Here is a 26,681-nt window from a genome sequence, read left to right as displayed (position 1 = left end):
AATGATATATAAAATGCTTAGCCTGATGTCTCAAACATCATCAGTTCTCAATAAATAATAGCTATTTTTACTGCTTTTAACCAAATTCTACTTTGAATTCTGATTGACTCATTTTGTTTACTGTGGTTCAGTACACATAATTTTCATATCTTTTTAACTTAGTGAAATGACATAAGCATAATTTGAGACAGCCTACATATGTATTGTCATTTAATCATTTATCCATCCATTAAACTGTTTATAAGTCATCTATTTAAGATACTTTGTTAGGTTATATAGGGAGACAAGAAAAACTTATTCTCTATTGCAGTATTTAAATTTAGAGGAGTTTTATACAACCTCATTAACTCTATATTTAGTTAATGTATTCAAGGATAAATATGGGAGACTGTTTTTTATTATTTTTATTTTAAAGAAATATGCTTAGTCTCTGAGTAATAAGAGAATCTTAGAATCTTATTCATGGGAATTCTATATAAGTCATGTAATACAATTATCCTTCCCATTATTATTTGAACCCTCTTTGGAATATTAACCTACCTCAAGACCTAAAATATTTTTTTAAAATAAAATATTCTTCATTCCCACTAACAGTGTACTAGGGTTCCCTTTTCTCCACGACCTCTCCAACACTTGTTGTTTGTTTATGATGGCCATTGTGACCAGTGTGAACTGATCTCTCATTGTGGTTTTAATTTGCATTTCTATGATGACCAGTGATGCTGAGCATCCTTTCATATGTCTCTGGGCCCTCTCTATGTCTTCCTTGGAAAAGTGTCTGTTCAAGTCCTTTGTCTATTTGTTAGTTGGGTTGTTTGTCTTCCTGGAGTGGAGTTGTGTGAGTTCTTCATATAATTTGGAGATCAGACCCTTGTCCAAGGTGTCATTTGCAAATATATTTTCCCATGCAGCTGGTTCCCTTTTCATTTTGCCGATGTTTTCTTTAGCCGTGCAGAAGCTTTTTATTGTGGTGAAGTCCTACTTGTTTATTCTTTCCTTTATGTCCCTTGCTTTAGAGAACATATTGCTGAAGATATTGCTACATAGAATATCTGAGATTTTCCTGCTTATGTTCTCTCAGACTTTTATGGTGTCACGACTTATATTTAAGACTTTTATCCATCTTGGGTTTATTTTTGTGTATGGTGTAGATTGGTAGTCAAATTTCTTTCTTTCTTTTTTTTTCTTTTCTTTTTTTTTTTTTTTTTGCATTTACTTGTTCAGATCTCCCAACACCATTTGTTGAAGAGGCTATTTTTACTCCATTTTATGCTTCTGCCCCCTTTGTCAAGTATTAATTGACCATAGAGACTTGGGTTTATTTCTGGGCTCTCTATGCTGATCTATTGATCTATGTGGCTGTTCTTATGCTAGTACCAGGTTGTTTTGATTACTGTGGCCTTGTAATACAGTTTGATATTAGGTATTGTGAACCCTCCTACTTTGTTGTTTTGTGGGAATGCAAACTGGTACAGCCACTATGGAAAACAATATGGAATTTCCTCAGAAAACTAAAAATGGAACTGCCTTTTGACCCAGCAATTCCACAGCTGGGATTATACACTAAGAATCCTGAAACATCACTTCAAAAGAACCTATGCACCCTAATGTTCATAGCAGGATTATTTACAATAGCCAAGTACTGGAAGCAAAGTAAGTGCCCATTAGTAAATGAGTAGATCAAAAACAGTGTACATTTACACAATGGAATACTACACAGCAGAAAAAAAAAGAAGGGGCTCCCACCCTTTGTGACAGCATGGATGGACCTAGAGAGCATTATGCTAAGTGAAGTAAGCCAGGTGGTGAAAGACCACCATATGATATCACCTATAAGTGAAACCTAATCAACAAAACAAATAAGCAAGCAAAATACAGCCAGAGACAGTGAAATTAAGAACAAATGGACAGTAACCAGAGGGGTAGGGGAGGGAGCTAGTGGGGGAAAAAAGGAGAAGGGTCATCAAGGAACATATATAAAGGATGCATGGACAAAGTAAAAGTGGGGTAGGATTGAGGGTAGATGTGGGGATGTGTGGGGGAAAATGGAGATAGGTGTATTTGAATAATAAAAAACTTCAAAAAATAAAATACTCTTCATCAGTAGTAGTATATAAATGACCTGAGATATTTAGTCATTGCATTATAATTTTATTTTCCCATACATATATTGGAAAGTAAAAAATATGCCATCACTTAAGTGAGCTGAAAAAAGAACAAAAGTATTATCTGATTAGTCAGCTGATGAAAAATTTAAAACCAATGTTGTTCATCCTTAAAGGGACTAACTCAAGTCCCACAACTAAAAGAGTCCTTTCCATAAGTTCATCTCTCCCCACCCCCTAACTTTGTTTATCTTGTACAGTATACAATTTATTACTAAATAATTATTCTTTAATGATAATATTTTACATATATTAATTGAAATCTCTCAGGTTTAGGATAAGCTTATTGGGAGCAGAAAACATGACTTGCACTTTATTATTATTTTTTTTCTACTGGCTGGGCATGTAGTATATAAGTTCTTTGAATCATAAACTTTAAAGGATGCATAGAGGCCATCTTGTTCAACTTCTTGTTCGAGAAAGATCTCTTTTCACAGAAAACTTGGGGACAGACTAGCTAGCCTGTGCTATAAATGTCTATCATGAAGAAGAGAGTACTTTTCTAGGGCAGCCTATTGCACTGTTGGAAGATGATGCTCATTAGGTGTTTATTATTTTCATATTTTGGGCTGAAATCTATCCATTGATGGTTTAGTCCAGTTTAATAATGCAAGTACCATAGTCCAGTGCTCTTTTTACTTGTTAGCTCTTCAGATTTCTAAAGCGAGTTAAAAAATGTTTCTTTAGGTTTATTTTTTTAAATTTTCATCCATTAAACAATTGGAATATCTACTGTGTTGTGAACATGAGCACAAATTTGTTACTGGCACTTATATTTCTCAGCTTCTCTGCTTTGGATCTTGATTTTAGATGACTTAGCAAGGTCATGATTCCTGTGTGAGCACTGATTTGTGTCTCCCTTAAAATGTGATGCCTGAGATGTGCCAGAGTGCTTTAGTCCAATCAGTATAGTATGTTCTTCATTAAAACTTATCATTTCATTTAATGATCAGGATAACTCATTTTTACCAATGTTGCTATAAGTTGTGTTGACTTTTTTGTAATGTTGATTAACCAAAACTTAGAGTTTTTTTTCACATTTTCTTCCACTAGTCTGGATATACATTTTTGCAATTGATTTTTTTTTCACAAGCTAAGTGCAGGGATTTTTTTTTTTTTTTTTTTGGTCTTTGTTAATTTTGGCCTAACATCTTTGCTTATAAGATTGTTTGACACTTGAGTCTGGCATCTATGCTATAGCTAGGCCTCCTAGTTTTGAGACATCTGAAAAAATTATGTAATAAGCATTAATTTTTCTCTATGTCTAAGAGGTTCAATAAAATTTTTGAACCTCTTTGAGTGATCAATTATATTTGGGAAATATGAGGATTTAATATTGTCATGGTTGAAACTTGCTATTTATTTTTATCATTTTTCCTCTTATATTCACTTATTATTACTGCTCCATTTATAAGGAAAATGTACTTCCAAGAATAGGATATAAGCATTAGGGGAATAACATCATCTAATTAAAAAGCAAGCCTGTGGGTGGCTCTCATTTTTATCCCACTCTTCATCTCCATTGCTTTCACCTTAGTTCAGACCCTCATCATCTCTCATCTAGACAATTGCTTCAGCCTCCTAACTGCATTTTCTGTACAATCTCATCCCTTTCCAATCCATTATCAACACTAATGCCAGAGGTGTCTTTCTATTGTGCAAGCACATCTTATAATTTTACTACTTATGATCCAGTAATAATTTCAATTTTTTATGAGATAAGTAGACATTTTTAAATAAACATGTAAGGTCCTCCATAGACTGATTTTTACATAACTCTCTAGGCTGTTCTCTTAAATCTCTGGGCCTTTTATAATATTTCAGGGCAACCTATTTTTTTTTTTCCAGAATTGCAGCTTCTTCATATGTTGGTTGCCTGGTAGGGACTTACTCAAAACTTAATCACCTGTTACCTCTTCCCTAGAAAAACATTCTGGATTCTTCTCCAACTTTCTGCAACACAGGGGTTTATTACTTAAGTCTCCAGTGTATGATGGGCATGTTTATTTAAGAGAATGTAAAGCCCTTTTTTGTTTCCTTTTTCATTTCCACTGCCTATATTCCTTGAAGGAGATCTCAAGTCGTATTTATCTCTGGATCTTCAGCACTTACCATGGTGCCTGGCACAGAGTAGGTAACCAGTGGGTGCTGAGGGAGATCAGTGAGAACCACCAGAAACTGATAGGCTATGGTTTGGAGAACAATGTGCCAGAACTCTTTGAATATTGAATCTGGCAGAAATAGATTAGGAAAACCAGCCAGATGTTGTTTTTAAGGATTCTGTTTTTAGCATGTAAATTAAAATTTCATTTAGAATTACAAGTCTAATTTGGGAACCAGAATTCAGTTGTAGAGCTTGACAAGATTACATATGTGAATTCTCCAAAGGCTGATCGATTATCATACCTTCCTTAAATGGTGCGGTTTGTGTGGAAGTAGAAGGGTCTTCAAGCTGCATCCTCATCTCCTTGCCTTATAGTCCTCCTGTGTGTCTCATTCAGTTACCACCAGTTGACCTATTGTGCTCAGGTTATCACCACAGAGGCAGCACTTTCCTCTTGTCTCTGGAAATGCTCTGGGCTCTGAGCCCTAGGGCTAGATTGCACCCTGTCCTTCAAATCCCTCAGGGGCAGGTTTTTACTGCTTTCAGATTACTATCTAACCTTCTTAGCATGTCTTCCAAGGCCTTCCATGATCTAGTTCCTGTCTCTCTGTACACATTTTCACCTTGTTCCTCCATACAATCTTCCTGGAACTTTCCTCATAATTCCTTACCTGGCTAATTTTTATACATATTTTAAAGGTGGTTCAGGAAGCCTTCTGTGAGAAATGTTTATTGTTCCTGCCCTGTGCTCTTGTAGAGTTCCTTGAGCTTACCCTACATTTCTAGTATTTATCACAGTATACTATGGTGTAGTGGTTTACCGAATTTGCCTCTTCCACTAATATCCTTGATGGACAGTATCTTTTAAGATTTATATTTATATTACTGGAACCTAGCTAGTGGGTGTGTAATAGTCATAAATATTTTGTGAAACAAATTAATAACTCCATACTCAGAGCTGAGGAGGAAATTAAAAAAATGCTCCTATTTGGTATGGAGTAGAAAAATATACTTTTAAGAAATTTTTTCAATTGAATTTTCATTTCAATAATTATATATTAATATTATCTTGTACCTGGCATTTTTTAGTTCTACAGTGAGTGCATGTGTACCTACTAATGGTAATCAAAGAATATATGGTTATCTGCACTGTAAATAACACAGAAGTGAAATGTTAGTGCTATGTGGGAAATGAATATTATGGCATATGCAATTAGCTGTAATATGAAATAGAATAAGTATATGAAGAGTCTTTGTAAATCAAGGTACGGAGACCATTTACTGCAAAATGTTGGGAAATTGGATGCAAACTATTCTTTCAGGGAAAAATGGGCCAACAATTTCTTCTGAAAGGGTGTAGGACGAAAGTAGAGAAGTCCAAGACCATAGTGTGCTGACTTGGGGCTCATCCATGGTTACACACTTGAAAAGTAGCCAAGTAAGGATTCAGCCTTGAGCCCGTATTTCCCCAAACCCCATGACACCAAACTATCCTGTGTGTAGTGAGTGTCCCTTCTTACCAAAATGTAATTATTTTCATTATATATTTTATTAATTTTCTTTTTTCATTTTTTAATTTTATTGCTCCAGTACAGTTGTCTGCCTTTTCCTCCCACCACTCCCCCCCCACCCCGCCATCCTAGCCTTCCTCATCTCCCTCCCCTGGTTTCACCCCCCCTTGATTTTGTCCATATGTCCTTTATAGTTATTCCTGAAAACCCTTCCCTTGTTCCTCCCATTATCCCCTCCCTCCTCCCCTCTAGTTACTGTCAGTTTGTTCTTTATTTCCATGTCTCTGGTTGTACTTTGCTTGTTTGTTTGTTTTGTCGATTAGGTTCCACTTAAGGGTGAGATCATATAGTATTTGTTTTTTACTGCCTGGCTTATTTTACTTAGCATAGTGCTGTCCACTTCCACCCATTTTGTTGCAAAGGGTAGGAGCTCTTTTCTTTTTGCTACATAGTATTCCGTTGTGTAAATGTACCATAGTTTTTTGGTTCATTCATTTATTGGTGGGCACTTAGTTTGCTTCCAGCACTTGGCTATTGTAAATTGTGCTACTATGAACATTGGGGTGCATAGATTCTTTGGATTGGTGTTTCAGGGTTTTTAGGATATAATCCCAGCAGTGGAATTACTGGGTCAAAAGGCAGTTCCATTTTTAGTTTTCTGAGGAAATTCCATATTGTTTTCCGTAGTGGCTGCACCAGTCTGCAGTCCCACCAACAGTGCACTAGGGTCCCCTTTTCTCCATACCCTTGCCAACACTTGTTGTTTGTTGATTTGTTCATGATGGCCATTCTGACCAATGTGAAGTGGTATCTCATTGTGGTTTTAATTTGCATCTCTCTGATGGCTAGTGATGCTGAGCATCTTTTTGTGTGTCTCTGGACCCTTTGTATGTCCTCCTTGGAGAAGTGTCTGTTCAAGTCCTTTGTCCATATTTAAACTGGGTTTTTTGTCCTCCTAGAGTGGAGTCACAACCACATAGGAAAACATATTTGCCAATGATACCTCAGACAAGGGTTTGACTTCCAAAATATTTTATTAATTTTCAGTATAGTCCTAGCTGGTCAGCTTTTTGAGAGTATATTTTTAGTATATCTTTAATCTTTTATTGATGATGGATTGATTTACAGCTTATTTTTCCTATATATTTTCCTTAGTTCTGGATATAAGGTAGGATGGGTACAAATTAGGTAGTCCATATATATTTAATAATTGAAACAGCCTCTGATTGATTGGAGCTTAACAAATCTAGGCATCTTATTTGTATTATGCAGACATGTGCCTAAAGAGAAATAGGACATGTGTATTGAGGAAATTTTTTTTTTCAAAAATTTTGTTGTTTGAGTCCTTGCAGTATGCCTTGAAATATATTTGTAATGAGAACAAACATGGTACAATTTAATAAAATGCTAGGAAAAAGCTGTGTAGTGGGTACTAGTTGACTGAGATTAAAGTCCACAAATCAACAGGTTCTCTGTCCTAAATCACCCTCCAGTAGGAATTTTAGACTTCCTTGGCTAAGAATTTGTGGGTCAAGTCTCATCTTCAATGTAATTTTCTCTCAAAATCATGAAGCCTTGGAAATATGGCTTTATAATAGATCTCTTGACAGATCCCTTTAACTGCATGTCACGTATACATAGAGGTAATTTGTTACTTCTTCCAAGGTGTTTTAGCCCGAGAGGTAGAATGCATGTTCTGTATAAAGGTCAGTTTTAATTAATAAGCTGTTTTCCTTGTTTTTGACCAGTATGAATTGCTTGTAACTTTTGTATAAAGTAGTTTTCCATGTAAAAGTAAAATAAATTGAGACTTTGTCACATCCATCATCAGCATAACCCACTTAAATGTCAAAAGCTCTGTGCAGCCTTAAAGTCTATTTCTAGATGTCTCAGCAGGCCTGTTTATCAGACTAAAGTAAGATATAATTATTTCATTGTTGCATTAGATACATCTATAGATATACATTGTTCTTTGTCTTTCCCTCCACAAAATATGCTGATTATTTTTATTGCTAAATATTTATTTATGCAGTATTTTTTAAAAGACATAAATAATAATAACATTAATAGGATTAGATATTTATTTTCTTAACAATATACCTGCATTTACTTTTTATTTTGTCACTATCTTCCTTAAATTGAAAAGATTCATTGTGTTATTCTGTCTCTGTGTTTGGAGACAAATGTTTTACACACTATAATAAGGGTGTTTTATAGTTTGTAATTTAACTGGATGTTACAGTATCGTGTTTACTTCAAAGAAAGGACATTTTACTAAGACGTTCTTTATGAATTTTAATTTAAATTATTCCCTTTCTTTTTTGAATCCTTCCATATACTTTATATAATTGAATCTATTATTTGTTTTGTTAAATATATTTCTTTCAAGATACAGGTGTGCTGATGATGATCATGATGACAATAATAGCAATAAACAACCACTAATTGAGTAAATACTATATTATAAATGATTTACATATATTTTCTGTAAACTTCAGAACAACATACGCAAACAGACTCAAAGAGTTTAGGTTAAATTTTTTAACAAAGGCTACACTACATTCATACCTGAGTTAGGTGTATTTAATCTCAGATTTATGTGATTTTGAAATCCAAATTCTTACTATTAAGTCATGCTACCTTAATGTGGGGTATTTAAACATGAGAGTGAAGAGTTTGATTTCTGAAATCTGGGTGAAACAGCTATATGGCTGAATGTTAACATGCATAGAAAGTCAAGAAATTAAAAGTTCTTATTCTATAACAATTACCATTATCCCACGCCATCTTGCATTATTTTGTACTACTGTAAATGCCATTATTTTTAATGGTTTTATATACATCTATAATGTAATTGGGCTACGATTTCTCTGAGAATAATTATATCTTATTTTCTGCCTTGTGCATTTAAATGCTCAACCATTATATTGCATCAACATTGAAGGCTACAGCACCCCCCACCCCCTTTCTGTCTTTATGTCTGTATATGTGTATTTTGCAGTGTATTGCCTTCTTTTACTATTTAATCTCTTCATGCTGTTTGTTCTTTTGATAAATTTAAAATATATCACATATTTTAATTCACTATGCTTTCAACAGATGAAAAAGCCTATATTGAAATTAAATTTAGCTTCTAAAAGTCCTTAAATCAACAAATATTTATAGATTACTGTCATTATGCCAAGCATTATGTAATAGCTGGGGTCAGGGGAGAGACAGTAGTGATAAAAAGATAAGACATTAGATTCTTCTGATGAGAAACCACAATCAGTAGGAGTAAAATGATGCACATAATTAATAATAAAAGCCAATAGTGTAATAACGTTAGAAACAAGATGCAGTGGGAAAGGCAAGGAACAATGACTATTATTGCTTCCCAGAGGAGATGACATTTCCTGTAGGTCTACAGAGCGAATAGAGTTTCTTCACAAGGATGAATGGGTGTGTGCATATTTCTAGAATTTGAAAACCTAATAAAGAGTTCCAATGTTTTCATTTGTGTAGAATCACTATAATCACAACTATTAGAAATAATAACTGATATAGGAGTGTTGTATTAGTAAATCAAATAAAGTTAGTGATAATGCTGTTGCTGAATGGTTTCTACACTGGTGATACTCTGGATAAAATTATGAACAAATCACTATAATCATGCCTTAATATGCATGTTACTTGCATTCTTGAAAAAATCAGTGTTCATTGAAGTCATGCAAAATACTTTGCATGTGTAAAACAGAGTTAGGCTCTAAGCTGACATTATAATAAGTAGAACTTTTACATGCAAGAATATTTGTATAGGACATTGAAAGTTATACATGACTTTTCTCTACTTTGCTGTACTTCTAGAATACCTGACCTCTAAAACCAAATACCACTAGTGTTCTTCCATCATCATGAAAACAAAATAATGCCTTAACAAATTTGCAAAATATCTTATAGAGATGCTGCTGGCATTTATAACCACCACAACAGAATAATTAAAATAATAGAACTAATAAAGTTGTCAGAAAGAGAAGTGGAGAATAATGTACATAATATATTTCCTTTTCTTTTCTAGTAGAATGTCAATAGAGATTATTTGGTGTTGATAAATGAAGATACAGATATATGAAGATATTGTGTAGAATAATACCTGAGAAACTAAAAACAGAAATAATTAAGAGCATTTGCATTTAGGGAATGAATAGGATTTCAGGGGTATGAGCCATACAATAATTTTATTAAAAAAAAAAGATTTTTATTTATTTATTTTTAGAGAGAGGTGAAGGGAGGGAGAACGAGAGAAACATCATTGGGTGGTCGCCTCTTGAGCACCCCCTACTGGGGACCTGGATGGCAACCCAGGCATGTGCCCTGACTGGGAATTGAACTGTAACCCTTTGGTTCACAAGTTGGTACTCATTCCACTGAGCCACATTAGCCAGGGCAGAATAATTTTACTTTTAAATATATACACACAAACATACAGACACAGAATCACTTTTATGACATGAAAATCATTCTTGCTTTTTTACTTTTAAACATTTAAAAATCAACTCTGTTGGGTTATAACTTACATATAGTAAAATATACTAATTTTCACAGTATGATTTAATCAGTTTGGCAAATATATAACAAATATATAATACACACCATGTAATCTCCACCACCATCACACACACGCACATGGTTTATTATTATTTTTTTTTTAAAAGATGTCCAGTCTTTAAAAAGTATTTGTTTTAAAGACTGCTCTTTCCATGTTAAATCAACATTGCACCTTTGTGGAAACTTAACTGACCACATGTATGTGTATGTATTTCTGCACTCTGTTCTAATCCACTGATTTATATGACTATCCTGATGCTCACACCACTCTTGTCTTGGTTATTGTGAGTTTAAAGTAAGTCTCGTTAATTATGCAATGTAAATTCTCCAACATTTTTTTTATTTTTCAAAATTATATCGGCTATCACAAATCCTTTGAGTTTCCATATAAATTATATAGTCAGCTTATTGATTTCCAAAAACTGTGCTAAAATTTTGATTTGGATTGTTTTTACCCTAGAGATTAATTTTTGAAATGTTATCACCTTAACAATAATGAGTGTTCTAATCTATGAACATGATGTACCTTGTCATTTAACTGGGTCTTCCTTAATATCTATCAGCGGTGTCTTTTAGTTTTCAGTATACAGTTCTTGTACGCAATTTGTTAAATTTAAGGCTGAGTATTTTGTGTTTTGTGATGTTATTATAGTGATACTGTATTTCAAATTTAATTTTTGAAATGTTTGTGGCCAGTACCTTTCTGGGATCTCTACTTAATGCCCTGGGTTTCAACATGGATTCTCCACTGGGGGTGGTTGCAGTTTGAATGTTTCCCACCTCTGTGTACTTTGGACATTGTTTAGTCTACAACTTCTTGGTTATATTTTGCCTGGTCTCATGGAGTTTCATTCTGCAAGACTTAGTATTCAGCTCAAGTATTAAGCAGACCTTACATAGATATTTGGTGCTCTTGCTCTGCAAAGCTCTCTCCTCTTGAATACTTTGACCTTCAAATTTAAGCTTTTTTTGGCTTCTTCAAACTCTTATGTTGGTCTTCTCAACTCAGAGAACCACCCTGTTGTGCTTTGAAACCCTCTCTCTGTACCATCTTCTGGAAAGTGTCACTAATTTGAAAGCTAGGCCTATCATGAGGCTCCTCTCATTTATTTCCCTTCTCTCAGGCATCACAGTTTGGCACTGCTTGTCACCCAAGTCTGAAAATAGTTGCTTCAGATATATTTGTTCAGTTTTCTAGTTGCTTATGGTTGGGGTATAGTCCTATTTACTCTCTCATTGGGTAGTAGTTGTCATTTTTAGTAACTGCTTTCCCCTCCATTATTTCTGTAAGGACATTGAGGACTTTCCAGGAAGAGTTTGCAAGTCACTGTTGCAGACATCCACCCCTAAACTTACACATGCATGCATATACTTCACCTGGCAGAGAAGAGGAAGGTATGTATAACTTGGCTGAAATACGGGTCAAAGAAAATTTCAAAGTTTTGATAACAGTGCAGTCAGTCCCTTCCCTTCCTTGCAGCCCCTGGCAACCACTGATAATACCTAAAATTTTTTCTTTTAAAAAATGTCATATAAATAGATTATAAAGTGGGTAGGGTGGGGGAGAGTAATGGAGGGAAAATGGGGACAACTGTAATTGCACCATGATAAAAAATAGATTATAAAGAATATAGCCTTTTGAGTTTGGTATTTAGTAGAATGCATGTGAGGTTCATGCATGTTGCCATGTGTATTAGTTATTTGTTCCTTTTTATTGCTGACTCATTCTTGTACAGAAGTACCAGAGATCATTTGTACATTCACCAGTTGAAACCATTTGGATTGTTTCCAGTTTTGGGGTGATTGTGAATAAAGATGCAGGTTTTTGGTTATTTGTTTTTGACCATATGTTTTCACATCTCTTGTGTAAATTCCTAAGAGTCAGATTTCTGGGTTGTATATTATATATATTTAATTTTATAACAAAGTGCCAAACTATTTTTTTAAAGTAGCTCTACTATTTTACATTTCTATCTGGAATGCAGGAACGTTTTCATTGCTTTGCATCATCATCCACATTTGGCTTGATCAGTTTCTTTGATTTTAGCCTTTTAATAGGGTATAGAGTAACATCTCATTGTGGTTTCAACTTACATTTTCCTATTGACTAATGACGTTGAGCATTTTTTTCATGAACTTAATTGACACCCACATATCTTCTTTAATGAAGTATCTGATAAATTTTTTTATGTATACTAGACACAGTACTTAATCACATGTGTTTTGCAAGTACCAGTGGTACTGTGGTACTTGTTTTAATTCATTTCAGAACTTCTGGTTTGTAGTTTCTTATGAGTAGTTTATTGTAATTTTTAAATCTTAGTTCCTTTGTATGTGATTTGTATTTTAAAATATGAAATATCCAGTTTAAAAAATTACTCTGATTGGTACTTCTTGGGCCTGTCAAGCTAGATATCTTTTGTTGTAGAAAATTTTCAGGTATTATTTCTTCAAATATTTCTTCTACCCCATTCTCTCTTATCTCCTCCAGGAATTATAGTTATATATATATATATGTTAGATCATTTGCTATTATTCCAGAGTTCTTAGATGCTGTGTTCTTTCTTTTTTCTTTTTTCTCTTCCTCTTTTTGTCTTTGTGTTTTTGCTCAGCTTGTTTCTGTTGACCTAGAGTTCACTAATTACTCACCTGTGTCAAGTCTATTGGTGAGTATATTGGAGACATTTATTTCTGTTACCGTGTTTTAGCATTTCCTTTGGACTCATTACTGTGGTTTTCATCTCTCTGCTGAAATTCTCCATTTGTTCATGCATTTTGTCCTCATTTCCCACTAGTGGCCTTAACGTATTAATCTTAGTTTAAATTCACTAATTTCAAAATCTGGTCATTCTGAATCTAGTTCTGTTTATATTTTTCTCACCTGGAGAGTAGGTCATTTTTTCTTGAATTTTTTATATGTTCTAGAATATTTTATTGAATACTGGATACCTAGTGTAGGGCAGTAGAGAATAATAGAAATACTATTTGTCACTGGAAATGAATACACTTCTTCTTCTAAGTCTGTATGAGGGCTTATGTCCACTTAGGAGTTAAGCTAGGTTGAGTTTCATTGTTGCTATGGTTACTTTCAGTTTGCCATTGGCTTCAAATTTTTTAAAGTATGTTTTATTGATTATGCTATTATAGTTTTCCCTATTTTTCCTCCATTATTCCCCCTTGACCCTGTACCCCCCAACCTTCCAGGATTCCCTGCTTAGTTCATGTCCATGGGTTGTACATATAAGTTGTTTGCATTCTCCATTTCGTATACCATTTTTGACCTCTCCTGGTCTATTTTATGCCTACCAATTATGCTTCTTTTTCCCTGTACCTTCCCCCCCCATTCCTCCCTTCCCCCTTCCCACTGAAAACCCTCCATGTGATGTCCATTTCTCTGATTCTGTTCCTGTTCTAGTTGTTTGCTTAGTTTTTGTTTTTGTTGTTTTTCTTTTTTTAGGTTCATTTGCTGATAGTTCTGAGTTTGTTGTCATTTTACTGTTCATAGTCTTTGATCTTCTTCAATTTCTTAAATAAGTCCATTTAATGTTTCATATAATAAGGGCCTGGTGATGATGAACTCCTTTAACTTTACCTTACCTAGGAAGCACTTTACCTACCCTTCCATTGTACATGATAGCTTTGCTGGATAGAGTAATCTTGGATGTAGGTCCTTGTCTTGCATGACTTCGAATACTTCTTTCCAGCCCCTTCTAGCCTGCAAGGTTTCTTTTGAGAAATCAGCTACTAGTCTTATGGGCACTCCTTTGTAGGTAACTATCTCCTTTCCTCTTGCTGCTTTTAAGATTCTCTCTATCTTTGATCTTGGGTAACTTAATGATGATGTGCCTTGGTGTGTTCCTCTTTGGGTCCAACTTCTTTGGGAGTCTCTGGGCTTCCTGGACTTCCTGGAAGTCTATTTCCTTTGCCAGATTGGGCAAGTTGTCCTTCATTATTGTTCAAATAAGTTTTCAATTTTTTGCTGTTGTTGTTCTCCTTCTGGTACCCCTATAATTTGGATATTGGAAAGTTTATAGTTGTCTCAGAGATTCCTCAGCCTCTCTTCATTTTTTTTTGAATTCTTGTTTCTTCATTCTGTTCTGGTTGGATGTGTATTTCTTCCTTTTGTTCCAAATCATTGATTTGAGTCCTGCTTTTCTTTCTGTCACTGTTGGTTCCCTGAATATGCTTTATTTCACTTTGGGTATCTTTCATTTGTTCTTTCATTTTTTGACCAAGCTCAATCAGTTCTGTGAGCATTTTGATTACCAGCGCTTTAAACTCTCCATCAGATAGGTTGGCTATCTCCTCATTGCTTAGCTCTCTTTCTGGAGTTTTGTTGTGTTCTTTCATTTGGGCCATATTTGTTTGTCTTGGCACACCTGTTAAGTTGTAAGGGGGCGGGGCCTTAGGTATTCCCCCAGGCAGGGCAACACTTGCTGCCTGTTGGGGAGGGGCCAGAGAGGGAACAATACAGCTCCCCTGCTGGCTCTAGCCCCACTTTCCCTGAACTCTTGTGTGAGACTGGGAGTTTCTCCCACTGTGGCAATCCCCACTGTAGTCCACAGTCAGCTCTGAGTCTCAGTTTCCTGGTCAGCTAGCCCCACCTGAGCAGTTTGCCGCCTCAAGGTAGGTTCTCTCTATCTGTCCATCTTACCAATCTGGTTGGTCTGGTTGACTGTTTCTTTAATTCCTTAGTTGTCAGAATTACATGCAGTTTGATTTTCTGACACTTCTGGCTGTTTATTGATTTTAGATATCCTCCTTTTGGTTGTGCGAGGAAGTGAAGGGTTTCTACCTACACCTCCATCTTGTCCAGAACTTGGCTTCAAATTTTTTTAGTGTTACTTTATTTGTGAGGGAGAAGGCTAGGGTAATTTAGGCTTTTTCATCAGTGTTCTGCTCTGCCATGAACTTTTGTCCTTCCCTGGGTACTGCTACCACAGGAGTGGCTTCTCTCAGTGCTTTTGTCCCTGCTCTAGAAGTAGATTGCTGATGTTTGTAATCCACTGCTTGGTATCTTGGTGTTGAGGGAGTAGGAATATTTCTGTTCTCCTGGTGTAGCCTCACTCTTAGGTACGCCCTGTATGTTCTGGTCTTAGAGTGGAGTTTTTAAAAGTACCATATCTTTCTTCTTTCAACTCTGTCTTGAATCTTTATGTCTTGTGTGAGACAGAATTTTCTACCCTTTCTCCAGGGGTAGGAGCCCTCTAGTAATGCTGATAATACAGCCTTAGGTCCATGACTGCTTCCTGTCTGTCACCTAGGTGAGAAGGATTTTTCTTTTGTTCCTCCTCCTCTTGCAATTGTTTCACATGGTTATAAATTTTGTTATTCTCCCCTAGTGACTTAGACCTTTTTTTCTGTAGGGAACTGGATATTGGTTGTGCTTCATACCTTTTCAATAACAGAAACCACTCCCTTTCTCCATTCCAGCATCAAAAAAAAAAAAAAAGGCATTTTCTAGTCTTCTGCCCTGCCCCAGTCTTTTTTCTAACTCCCTGATGGAGGCCTGGACAGGAGTCTGCCAGTGGGTGTGAATTCCCTTTTGTATCTATGACTCTCATGTGTTCTACACTCTCATGTTTCCTATACACTTGACCTTTAACAACTTTTTTAAAAAAATTAAGCTTAATTATTTCTACTTCCTGGTGTAATACCCAGCATTTCTTTCTTCTGTGCTCTGCCATAGAGGAATTGGTGCTTTCTTCCCATCTTCTTTTGATGGGACCTAATTTTTCTTGGATAACAGATTATTGAGTGCCCTAAAGTCTCATTTTTCTGATAGATTTTTAAAAGTTATGATTTTGGTTGTGGGGGATATTTCTTGTTAAGGCAGAAGCAAAACTGTTTCCAGCTTTCTACATTTTCCATGGAAATGAAATTTATAAGTCTTTGAAAAATTAAAGTCCATGGTAGGAAATATTGGGTTGGCTAAAATGTCTGTCTTTTTTTTTTTCTGTGAAATAAACACATTTTTCATTTTCACCAATATCTTTATTGATTTGGATATTTTGAGTATTTTGGCTATTTCCCACTAATGGCTTCTAGTGGGTAGAGACCAGGAGTGCGGCTAAACATCTTCCAACACAATAGACAGCGCCACAGCAACAAAACTTCACAAACCACTTTCACACATTTGGTCAATCAAAGCACCTTCTCCATATACTGCATAAATCTTTATTGTGTGTTTCAGTTGTGTTTTTACCTTTCTTGAAATAGTAAAGGATAACACACTGAAAATATTGCATATCTTCTTCCATCTTCAATATTAAAATGGCTGCACAAAAATTCACCAATTTTGATAAGTTTTTTTTTAAGATGCACACTGATTTGACAGGTGTCAATACAATCTAACAAAAATGTTTCAAATGAGATTAAAGACAACTGAGTGCTCCTAGAGCTATTGTATGGAAGAAACAGAACAAACTCTTTTGGCCAACCTAATACAATTTCTGTGCTAATTCAGCGGTTCTCAAATTATTTCTGTTGGTGTAACATTAAGTAGTTATAATGCCACTTGTGGAACTATTACTTGTTTTAAGATAAAGTAATTAACTATATGTTTGTGACAAATTAAATATATTTCCATATTATTAAGTAATTGATGTAATTTAATGACATCTTTTGGATTAGTCATACTAAATATTTTTCATATAATTTTCAGCATAATTTCAAAATATGGGTTTTAGTATTCCCTCTTTATGGAAGAAAGAAAAGAAACTGAGGCTTAAAGGGATTAAGTTGATTGCTTCACATCACAGAGAATTATCAGGTAGTACAGATAAGATCTGAGCCTGTATCTTTCTGATTTCAAAATGCACTCTCTTTGTACTCTACAACAAGATATAGTTAATTTCTTACTGCCAGGATTAGCAAGGGAGGAGAAAATTAATGATACACATCTAATTAGATTTCTATTACTAAATCCATTTTGATTTCTGATTAATGTGAGCCAATTTTTTTTTAAAATAGGCAATGATATGGGAAGTGATGATACCATCGGAGGGAATGTGAGCAAATATATGGTGCTTCCAGCTGGGTACTGTGGACAGCCCAAGAAAGGACATCTTACCTTTGATGCTTGCTTTGAGAGTGGTGAGTGTATTACAGCCCTTTGCTTTTGAGTTTGTCTGGTGAGGGTTTTTTAGACTCCAGTTCCACCTAACCATTCAGTGAGATTCAACCCATTTAAATATTTCATCAGAATGAAATAAGTTGTCAGAGAAAAATCAATTTTGATGGAATTAACTTGGAAATACATAAAAATGAAATGCAATGTTTTGTTGCTACAAATTATTAGAAGTACAATGGTGATACTGGTGAACATTCATGTAGTAATTTATATTTTATAAAATACTTACCTAGATATTATTTCTTTTGGGATAAGACTGGTATAGTTTGATATGATAAATCAATTATTGAATGTCTATTATTATCTGATTCTGTATAACATTCTCACAGAACTTAATTGTGAGTCAGGAGGCTTCCCTGTAAAGGAATAATGAGCGAACAGATTCAAATGAATACAATCAAAATATCAAAAGTAATACAGCATCATAATCAACAAATGCTGTGGGTATTCTAAAAGGGGAGATCAGGACTTGATTGTGAATTCCAATCCAGTAGGGATTGGATCTTGTTAAATTCTTCACCCCCCTGAGCCTCATGTTCTACTATGAAAGGTGAACAGTAGGTATTCTGAATATGTTGAAAATATTAGTGAGAAAGGTAACAAAATTCACATGTGTATATATTTGTGTGTTTGAAGGGATATGCCGGTTCTCTGAACCTTAAAAACATTGGTTGTTTATACCAACAATTAGAAACTTGTTTATGCAGAGTTTTGCTCTTCATGTTGTTTTAGTTTGCTAGGGCTCCCTTAACAGAGAGTCACAAACTGAGTGGCTTAAACAACAGAAATTTATTGTCTCACATTTCTGGAGGCTAGAAGTCTGAGATCAAGGTGTTGGCAGGGTTGGTTCATTTTAAGGGTTTTGAGGAGGAATCTGAAGCCTCCTTTAGATTTTGGTGTTTTGCTAGCAATCTTTGTTGTTCCTTGGTTTGTAGAAATATCACCTTGATCTCTGCCTTTACTTTCACACGGTATTCTTTCTGTGTGTGTCTGTCTCAAAATACTCCTTTTTCACAATCTGAGGTACTGGGGAGTTAGGACTTCAACATACGAGTTTTGGGGGGGCATAATTTATCTCATAGCATAGTACTGTAGTGCTGTCCTTTCGGTCAGATATGAGCACTTTCCTCATTGTTGGGAACATGTTTATATTTTGAATGTAGTACTGTTGCCTTTTCCGGGATTTCTTTAGTGTGTAGAAAATACCTTTTGATTTTTTTTTAACATTAGGTTAAGGCATGAAGGTTCTTTACATTAATAACTCTGTAAGAGTAGGAATTATCCTTATTTTAAAGATTGTATTGTTTTGGTTTACCTATAGTATAAAATAATCCAGATTCCTTTCCTAGAACACTTTGTCCCTAATGATGATACTCATCTTTTTCCATTCCCTATGGCAAAGCTCAGCACAAGAAATTGCCCAGTTTGACCACATAGTAAGTGTATTTCTCCCAAAATGTATGAACAGTTGATTGTATCAACTGCATCTGTGCTAGCAGTGCATGAGTCTTGCAGTATAGTACTGAGTGTTGAAGCGATACCCTTTGGAGTCAGGCTGCAGTTCAAATCCTGAGCTGAATATTAGGCCACAGTTTCCTCGTCTTTTAATGGTGAATGATGCCTCCCTTACGTCTTAATTAAAAAAAAATAAAAGATATATACTTCACTGTTTAAAAATTTAGACTCTTTTACTAAAATATATACGCAAAATAATGTTTAAAAATAGGTAAGTGGGGAGATCTCAGAAAGGGAAAATAGCAAAAGAGAATTCAGCTTGATGAATACATAAAGTGCATGCTCTGAGACCCATAAATTTTCTATAGGTAGATTACAGATTTAACTGTGAGTTTTCTGACAGTCAATGCAAAGAGATAAACAATGTTCATAAGATAAAAATAAATCAAGTACTGAAATCTGGTAGAAATTCTTCCTAATGGGTCTCCTAAAGCACACACTGAAATGTGATAAACAGCATCCTCAACAATATCCCTGTGGTCTTTACAACAATATGTTTCATAGTGGTCTATTTTGTAACATCCTTTAGTGTGGAATGAGGGCATAGTGTTAAAGAGCATTTTAGTGAAAGCAGTTCAGTCACTGTTTGAAACAATTTGACATATGCAACCTTCCTTTTATCTAATTTAATTCAAGGATTTATTTCAGATTACTTAAAACAAGGAAACGAGAGGGCTTTTATGTGCTAACTCTGAGCTGTGACTTCCTGGTATTGACAAAGATTCTGTAGGTGTATCTAGACTTACTGAGAAGGAGTTAGGTTTTTTGATTTTTTTTTTTTTTTTACCTCAGGTTAAGGCATGGAGGTTCTTTATATTAATAACTTTGTGAGAGTAGGAATTATCCTTATTTTAAAGATTAATAGACTCATTGAATGAGTCTATTGGTTCATTTGGATAAAGTATATTGCCTTCACATAAACGTCCATAATTTTTTTCCTTTCACAATGGTAGAATATGCAAAGTGCCTAGCTCATTGCCTGGCCCTGAGCTAGTAGATAAATAATGTTTTTCTTATGAGAAACAAGGTCTGTGGGTCAAATATGAATTCTCCTATGAATCCCTGATCAGATTTTTTCCACAGGCACCTCTCTATAAGTATATTTCCCTTGGGAAAACAGCCACACCACTGTCATTTTATTTCTCTAGACACATTCGACACTTTTAAAAATTTTTTTGAAAACACTTCCTTTGTTCCCTTGTATTAGTAACCTGCTTCAGGACAGAATCTGAGTCTGATTAATCCCTGTCCTCCCACAGAACCAAGCAGAGTGCTTACAAAATTAAGCACTAAATTAATACTGTATTTATTTGTTGAATGAAGTAATTTGAGCAACACAAAGATGGGGGAAGATTAACTTTCGGATAGCTTTGATGAAAAAGTCATATTTAATTACTTCTTATTCCCTAATCCACCAGATTCTCTGAAGTTTTCATACCTTTGCAGATGCTGTTTTTTCTGTGTCCCAGATCCTTTTCTCTACCTGGTAAAATGTTATTCAGACTTAGTCCAGCATTTCTTCCTCTAAGAAACAGTACACCTCAGGCAGGTTTAGCTGTCTTTATCTCTGTAGTTACAGGCACTTCTTAAGCTCTTCTATGAGAGCTCTTATGCATTGCAGTCATTTAATTGTCTTTCTTTTTCCTTATCACTAAAAGTTCCTTGAAGTCAGGGATGGTTTCTTACTAATTTTTTTTCAGCACCTTGTTTACTGTCAGCCATATATAATATTAAGCTCAATGAATATATTAATAAAGAGGGAGGACAGATAGTGAACAGAATAATCTTCATAAAGTGAGACTTTAAGATTAATAAAATATTTTTACATTTCAATAAAAATTTAACATTAAAAGCCATAGAAATATTAAGGAGAAAAATAAGTAAGAATTATCACTTACTTATTGGTTGCCAGACATTGCCATATGTGATATACATGGTCTATCTCATTTAATACTCACAAAACCTTCTGAGGTATTATATTCTTCTTTGTAGGTGAGGAAACTGATGCTCAGAGATGTAAAGCTATTTACCTTGAAATGCATGACTGACAAATGGTGTACATGAATATGAAACTAAGAATTTCCTGGCTCCAAAGGCTATATTTATAACTATTGAACATATATGTGTGTCTGTGTGTATAACACATAATATATATAGTATAGTCTTATCATAGGTCAATTTATGACATATGAATAATATATTGTTGAAAATTACTCTTTAGGTGATAAGACAAATAGGAAAAGGTTTTATAATAAAGAAAAATGAAAAAACTTTCTACCTGTTAAACCATTTAAATAAATACTATGTTTTATTGCCATATATGCAATTTGAGTATTGTTCTGTGATTGATATGAGTATGTATGTATTGAATATGAAAAGAGCACTATAATTTATTCTTCAAATTAATTGGTTAGCCTGAGAGATTTAATATGTTGTTTAAATTATTGTAGTAAGGAGACTTCCGGCCAAGATGGAGGGGTAGGTAGACACACTGTGCCTTCTCGCACAACCAAAAGGACAACAACAATTTATAAACAAAAAACAACCAGAACTGACAGAAAATCAAACTGTATGGAGGTCCAACAACCAAGGAGTTAAAGAAGACACATTCATCCAGACCAGTAGGAGGGGCGGAGTCAGGCAGTGGGGCAGACAGGACTCAGGCAAAGCAGTGGCTAGTGGACCCAGTGAGGTGGCAGATTGTGGAATGGGGCATGGTGCACAAGGTGGCTGGTGACTGAGTAGTCCCACATTCGCGCAGATAAACCAGCCGAAGCTGGGTAGCAGGAAAGACTGTGCAACCCAGGGTCCCAGCCTGGGGAAATAAAGCCCCAAAACACTGATTGAAAACACCTGTGGGGGTTGAGGTGGTGGGAGAAACTCCCAGCCTCACAGGAGAGTGCGTTGGAGAGACCCACAGGGTCCTAGAATGTACACAAGCCCACCCACACAGGAATCAGCACCATAAGGGCCCAGTTTGCTTGTGGGAAGCGGGGAAAGTGACTGAAATCCGGCAGAGAGCAGAGCAAGTGCCATTGTTCCCTCTTAGACCCCTTCCCCACATATAGCGTCACAACCCAGCGACAAGGGTTACCCCACCCTAGTGAACACCTAAAACTCTTCCCTTCACTACAGAACAGGCGCGTCAAGACAAAAAAAAAATGGCCCAAATGAAAGGCCAGATCAAAGCTCCAGAAAAAATACAACTAAGTGATGAAGAGGTAGCCAACCTATCAGATGCACAGTTTAAAACACTGGTAATTAGGATGTTCACAGAATTGTTTGAATTTGGTCACAAATTAGATGAAAAATTAAGGCTATGCTAAGTGAAATAAAGGAAAATGTACAGGGAACCAATGATGGGAAGGAGACTGGGACTCAAATCAACAGTGTGGACCAGAAGGAAGAAATAAACATCCACCCAGAAAAAAATGAACAAGAATTCAAAAAAATGAGGAGAGGCTTAGGAACCTTCAGGACATCTTTAAATGTTCCAACATCCAAATTATAGGGGTGCCAGAAGGGGAAGAGGAAGAGCAACAAGTGGAAAAGTTATTTGAACAAATAATGAAGGAAAACTTGCCCAGTCTGGTGAAGGAAATAGACTTCTGGGAAGTCCAGGAAGCTCAGGGAGTCCCAAAGAAGTTGGACCCAAGGAGGAACACACCAAGGTACATCATAATTACATTACCCAAGATAAAAATTAAGGAGAGAATCCTAGAATCAGCAAGAGAAAAGGAGGCAGTTACCTACAAAGGAGTGTCCATCAGACTGTCAGCTGATTTCTCAAAAGAGACCCTGTAGGCAAGAAGAGGCTGGAAAGAAGTATTCCAAGTCATGAAAGGCAAGGACCTACATCCAAGATTGCTCTATCCAGCAAAGCTTTTATTTAGAATGGAAAGGCAGATAAAGTGCTTCTCAGATAAGGTCAGATAAAGTGCTTCTCAGATAAGGTCAAGTTAAAGGAGTTCATCATCACCAAGCCCTTATTACTTGAAATGTTAAAGGGATTTATCTAAGAAAAAGAAGATAAAAAATACGTACAGTAAAATGACAGCAAACTCACAATTATTAACAACCACACCTAAAACAAAACCAAAAGAAACTAAGCAAACAACTAGAATAGAAACAGAACCACAGAAATGGAGATCACATGTAGGGTTATCAACAGGGGAGTGGGAGGGGGAGAGAGGGGAATAAGGTACAGAGAATAAGTAGCATGAATGGTAGGTAGAAAATAGGCAGGGGGAGGATAAGAATAGTATAGGAAATGTAGAAGCTAAAGAACTTATGTAAGACACATGGACATGAACTAAAGGGGGAGAATGTGGGTGGGAGGGGTTGTGTAGGGTCGGGAGGAGTGAAGGGGGGGAATGTGACAACTGTAATAGTATAATTAATAAAATATATTAAAAATAAATCATTGTAGCAAGGAAAAGTTTCCATGAAATTATGATATGGATCACTTATTTGCATACTATTTCAAAACAATGAAAATAAAAAATTAAAACTTTTACCTTTAATTTATGCCTCCAATGGAATTTACTACTTTTACTTATGTAATCTTAAAAGCTTAATATTTCCTTTTGATAAAAATGATCTTCATTTATGGCACATGTGCCATGACTACATTAGAAATTAGGATTTTTAGTTCAATGTCTCACCTAAACTTTTCTTTTTTTAGATGTCTAAATGGATGATATACTTTGTTTTTTAATTTTCTGAGGAATAATTGACAAATATAATTCCATATATTTAAAGTATATAATGTGATGATTAGATATATGTATATACTGTAGAGTAATTGCTAAGATTAAGATAACTAACACACCCTTTACCTCACATAGTTAATGTAGTTAATTTTTTTGTGTGAGTGGTGAGTGTTTAAGATGTACTCAGCAACTTTCAAATATACAATATGATATTATTAACTGTAGACACCATGCTGTACAATAAGTCCTCACTTAACTTGTCAATAGGTTCTGTTACATGAGGCAAAAAGACTTATAATGAAATGAATTTTACTCTAGGCTAATTGATATAAACAAGAATTCCTGATCTTAGTGGGAAAAGCTTTTAGTTTTTTCCTGTTGAGTATGATGTTGGCTGTAGATATCTTGTATACAGCCTTTATTGTGTTGAAGTATGTTCCCTCTACTCCCACTTTGCTGGTGTTTTTATCATAAATGGGTGGTGTATCTTATCAATGTTCTTTCAGCATCTATTGATATGATCATGTGACTTTTTTGTCTTTTGTTTGTGTGTTGTATTACATTTATTGTTTTGCAAATATTGTACTGTCCTTGCTTCCCTGGGAAGTCCTTGATCATGGCATAGTGTCTTTTTAATGTATTGCTGGATGTGGTTTGCCAGTATTTTGTTGAGGATTTTAGTATCTATGTTCATCAGTGACATTGGCCTCTAGTTTTCAATTTCACTGCTGGGATTATACCCTAAGAATCCTAAAACACCAATTCAAAAGAACCTATGCACCCCAATATTCATAGCAGCACAATTTACTATAGTCAAGTGCTGGAAACAGTACAAGTGCCCATTAGTAGATGAATGGATCAAAAATCTATGGTACAATTACATAATGGAATGCTATGCAGCAGAAAGAAAGAAGGAGCTCGTACCCTTTATGACATCATGGATGGAACTAGAGAGCATTATGCTAAATGAAATAAGCCAGGCAGTGAAAGACAAATAACGTATGATCTCACCTGTAAGTGGAACCTAATCAATGAAACAAACAAGCAAGCAAAATATAACCAGAGACATGGAAATAAAGAACATGGACAGTGACCAGAGGGGAGCAGGGAGGGGGATAATGAGGGAAAGAAGGGGAAGAGTCGTCAAGGAGCGTGTATAAAGGACCCATGGACAAAGACAATAGTGGGGGAAGGATTGAATTTGGGAGGTGGGGGTGGGTGGGGCAGGGGAGAGTGGTGGGGGAAAAATGGGAACAACTGTAATTGAACAGCAATAAAAACAAGTTAAGTTCCTATGTCATCTTGTCAACATTACAATGAAATGACATCATTCAATGACCTCCTGTATATTAGCCAAAAATGTGTACCCTATGACCTGCATCAGCTCATTTCTCTTTTCTTCTAGCCCCAGGCAACCACAACTGTATTCTGTTTCTGTGAAATTGGCAACATTGAAGCATTATTCACTTTAGCCAAAATATGGAAACAACATAAATGTCTTTTGGCAGATGCATGGATAAAGAAAACCTAGTGTATATACACAAGGGAATATTATTCAGCTATAAATGGAAGGAAATCCTGCCATTTATGACAGCATGGATGAATATGGAGGGTATTATGCCAAATAAACTTAAAAACAAAACAAGATGCATCACAGTAAAATACCAAAAAGCACAGGCTTTAGTTTCAGATGGACCTGCGTTGGTATACAAACATTGGCACGTACTGTTTATGCCATGTTGATGATATCACTTAAAGTTTACTCATCTGTAAAACTAGGAAAATAAAGAACTATTATTGAATTACTATGTAAATTAGGGATATTATGTAAAATTGACATAGCATAACATCTGGCAATCAACTTCAGGTAATAATTCTGGCACAACCTCTTTCTGGTTCATCCCCCATAATGCCTCCAAAGCTGAAATGGAAATCATCTGATCATATTACTTTGTTGCCTTAAATCTTTCATAACTCACTTGTCCTCAGGGCAAAATCCAAATGTTTTAATTTAACAATGTCTTTGTTACTGAACAAAAAAGCAGGTTCAGTTGCCCGTCACCACAAAAGCCAAAGTCGTGAGGCAGATGCTAGTGCAAAAGGAAAGAGTTTTATTCAGGTGCTGGACAACATGGGAAAATGGCAGATTCCCCATCTCAAAGCCCATTTCTTCAGCAAGACCAAGACAATAGCCAGTATCCACAGTTCCTGCTCCATTTTAAAGTACAATACTTTGAAGCCTTCAGGTGTCTACTAAGTGGTCATTAGTTCCCATCTGGGTAGCTTAGCTTGTTTCCCCACTGCTGTCTGTTTCAGGCTTCCTCTGGGAGCCTATGTGTGGAGCCTGCATGGACATGGGCCATGGGGCTGCTGTGGCTACAAGGTCACCTGCTCCTGCATGACAGAGCACATGAACACACTGGTGAGCACATCATCAGATAGTCAAGAGAGAGAGGCTCCCTCCTGGAGGCAATGGAGCACGTGGCTGCTAAGGCCTTGTGGCCCATGGAGAGAACCAGATGGGTGAGTCCGCTGTTGGAGTGCATGTCATCTAACCAGAGAGTGATGGTTCTTTCTTCCCTTGGGACTATATTATCTTGAGTTAAGATGTACGAAGTGCTTTCCCAAAATGAACAATCAACTTCCTAAAGATTTGTGGGCTTCAGTTGGTTCCACTGCCCAACCAATCCTTTCCTTCCCTAGGCTAGACTGACAGGCCTCTTTGATCCAGCATCCCCTCTATGCCATTTTGACTTCTATGGCACTTGTGCCTGCCTTCCCCTGGTCCCACCCACAACCTGGTAAGCGTGGAGAAGGGCCTTTTTTCTACCCAGTTATCTTGCTAGCTTTTCTCACGCTCAGTCCAAGAACTTCCCTCTGCCACCATCTTGGCTGATGGGGGAGTCTCCCCAGTGCTCTGGACAGACTGTCTACCAGTAATATCTTTAACATAAG

General features: G+C 35.8%; 1 protein-coding gene across 7 annotated transcripts in view; it reads left to right on the top strand.

Moving 5' to 3' along the window:
* LOC114496646 (BEN domain-containing protein 5) overlaps positions 1-26,681 on the top strand; it is a 1,079,970-nt gene that overhangs the window by 71,248 nt on the left and 982,041 nt on the right. For all 7 annotated transcript variants that reach the window (XM_036026057.1, XM_036026055.1, XM_028512265.2 and 4 more), the window contains exon 2: positions 17,340-17,462. In XM_036026057.1, coding sequence (XP_035881950.1) covers positions 17,340-17,462 — 123 coding nt within the window. The remainder of the gene's footprint in view (positions 1-17,339; positions 17,463-26,681) is intronic.

Source organism: Phyllostomus discolor, chromosome 5, assembly GCF_004126475.2.
Source record: "Phyllostomus discolor isolate MPI-MPIP mPhyDis1 chromosome 5, mPhyDis1.pri.v3, whole genome shotgun sequence".
Classification (NCBI taxonomy): Eukaryota; Metazoa; Chordata; class Mammalia; order Chiroptera; family Phyllostomidae; genus Phyllostomus; species Phyllostomus discolor.
This window is presented reverse-complemented; position numbering and strand designations above follow the sequence as displayed.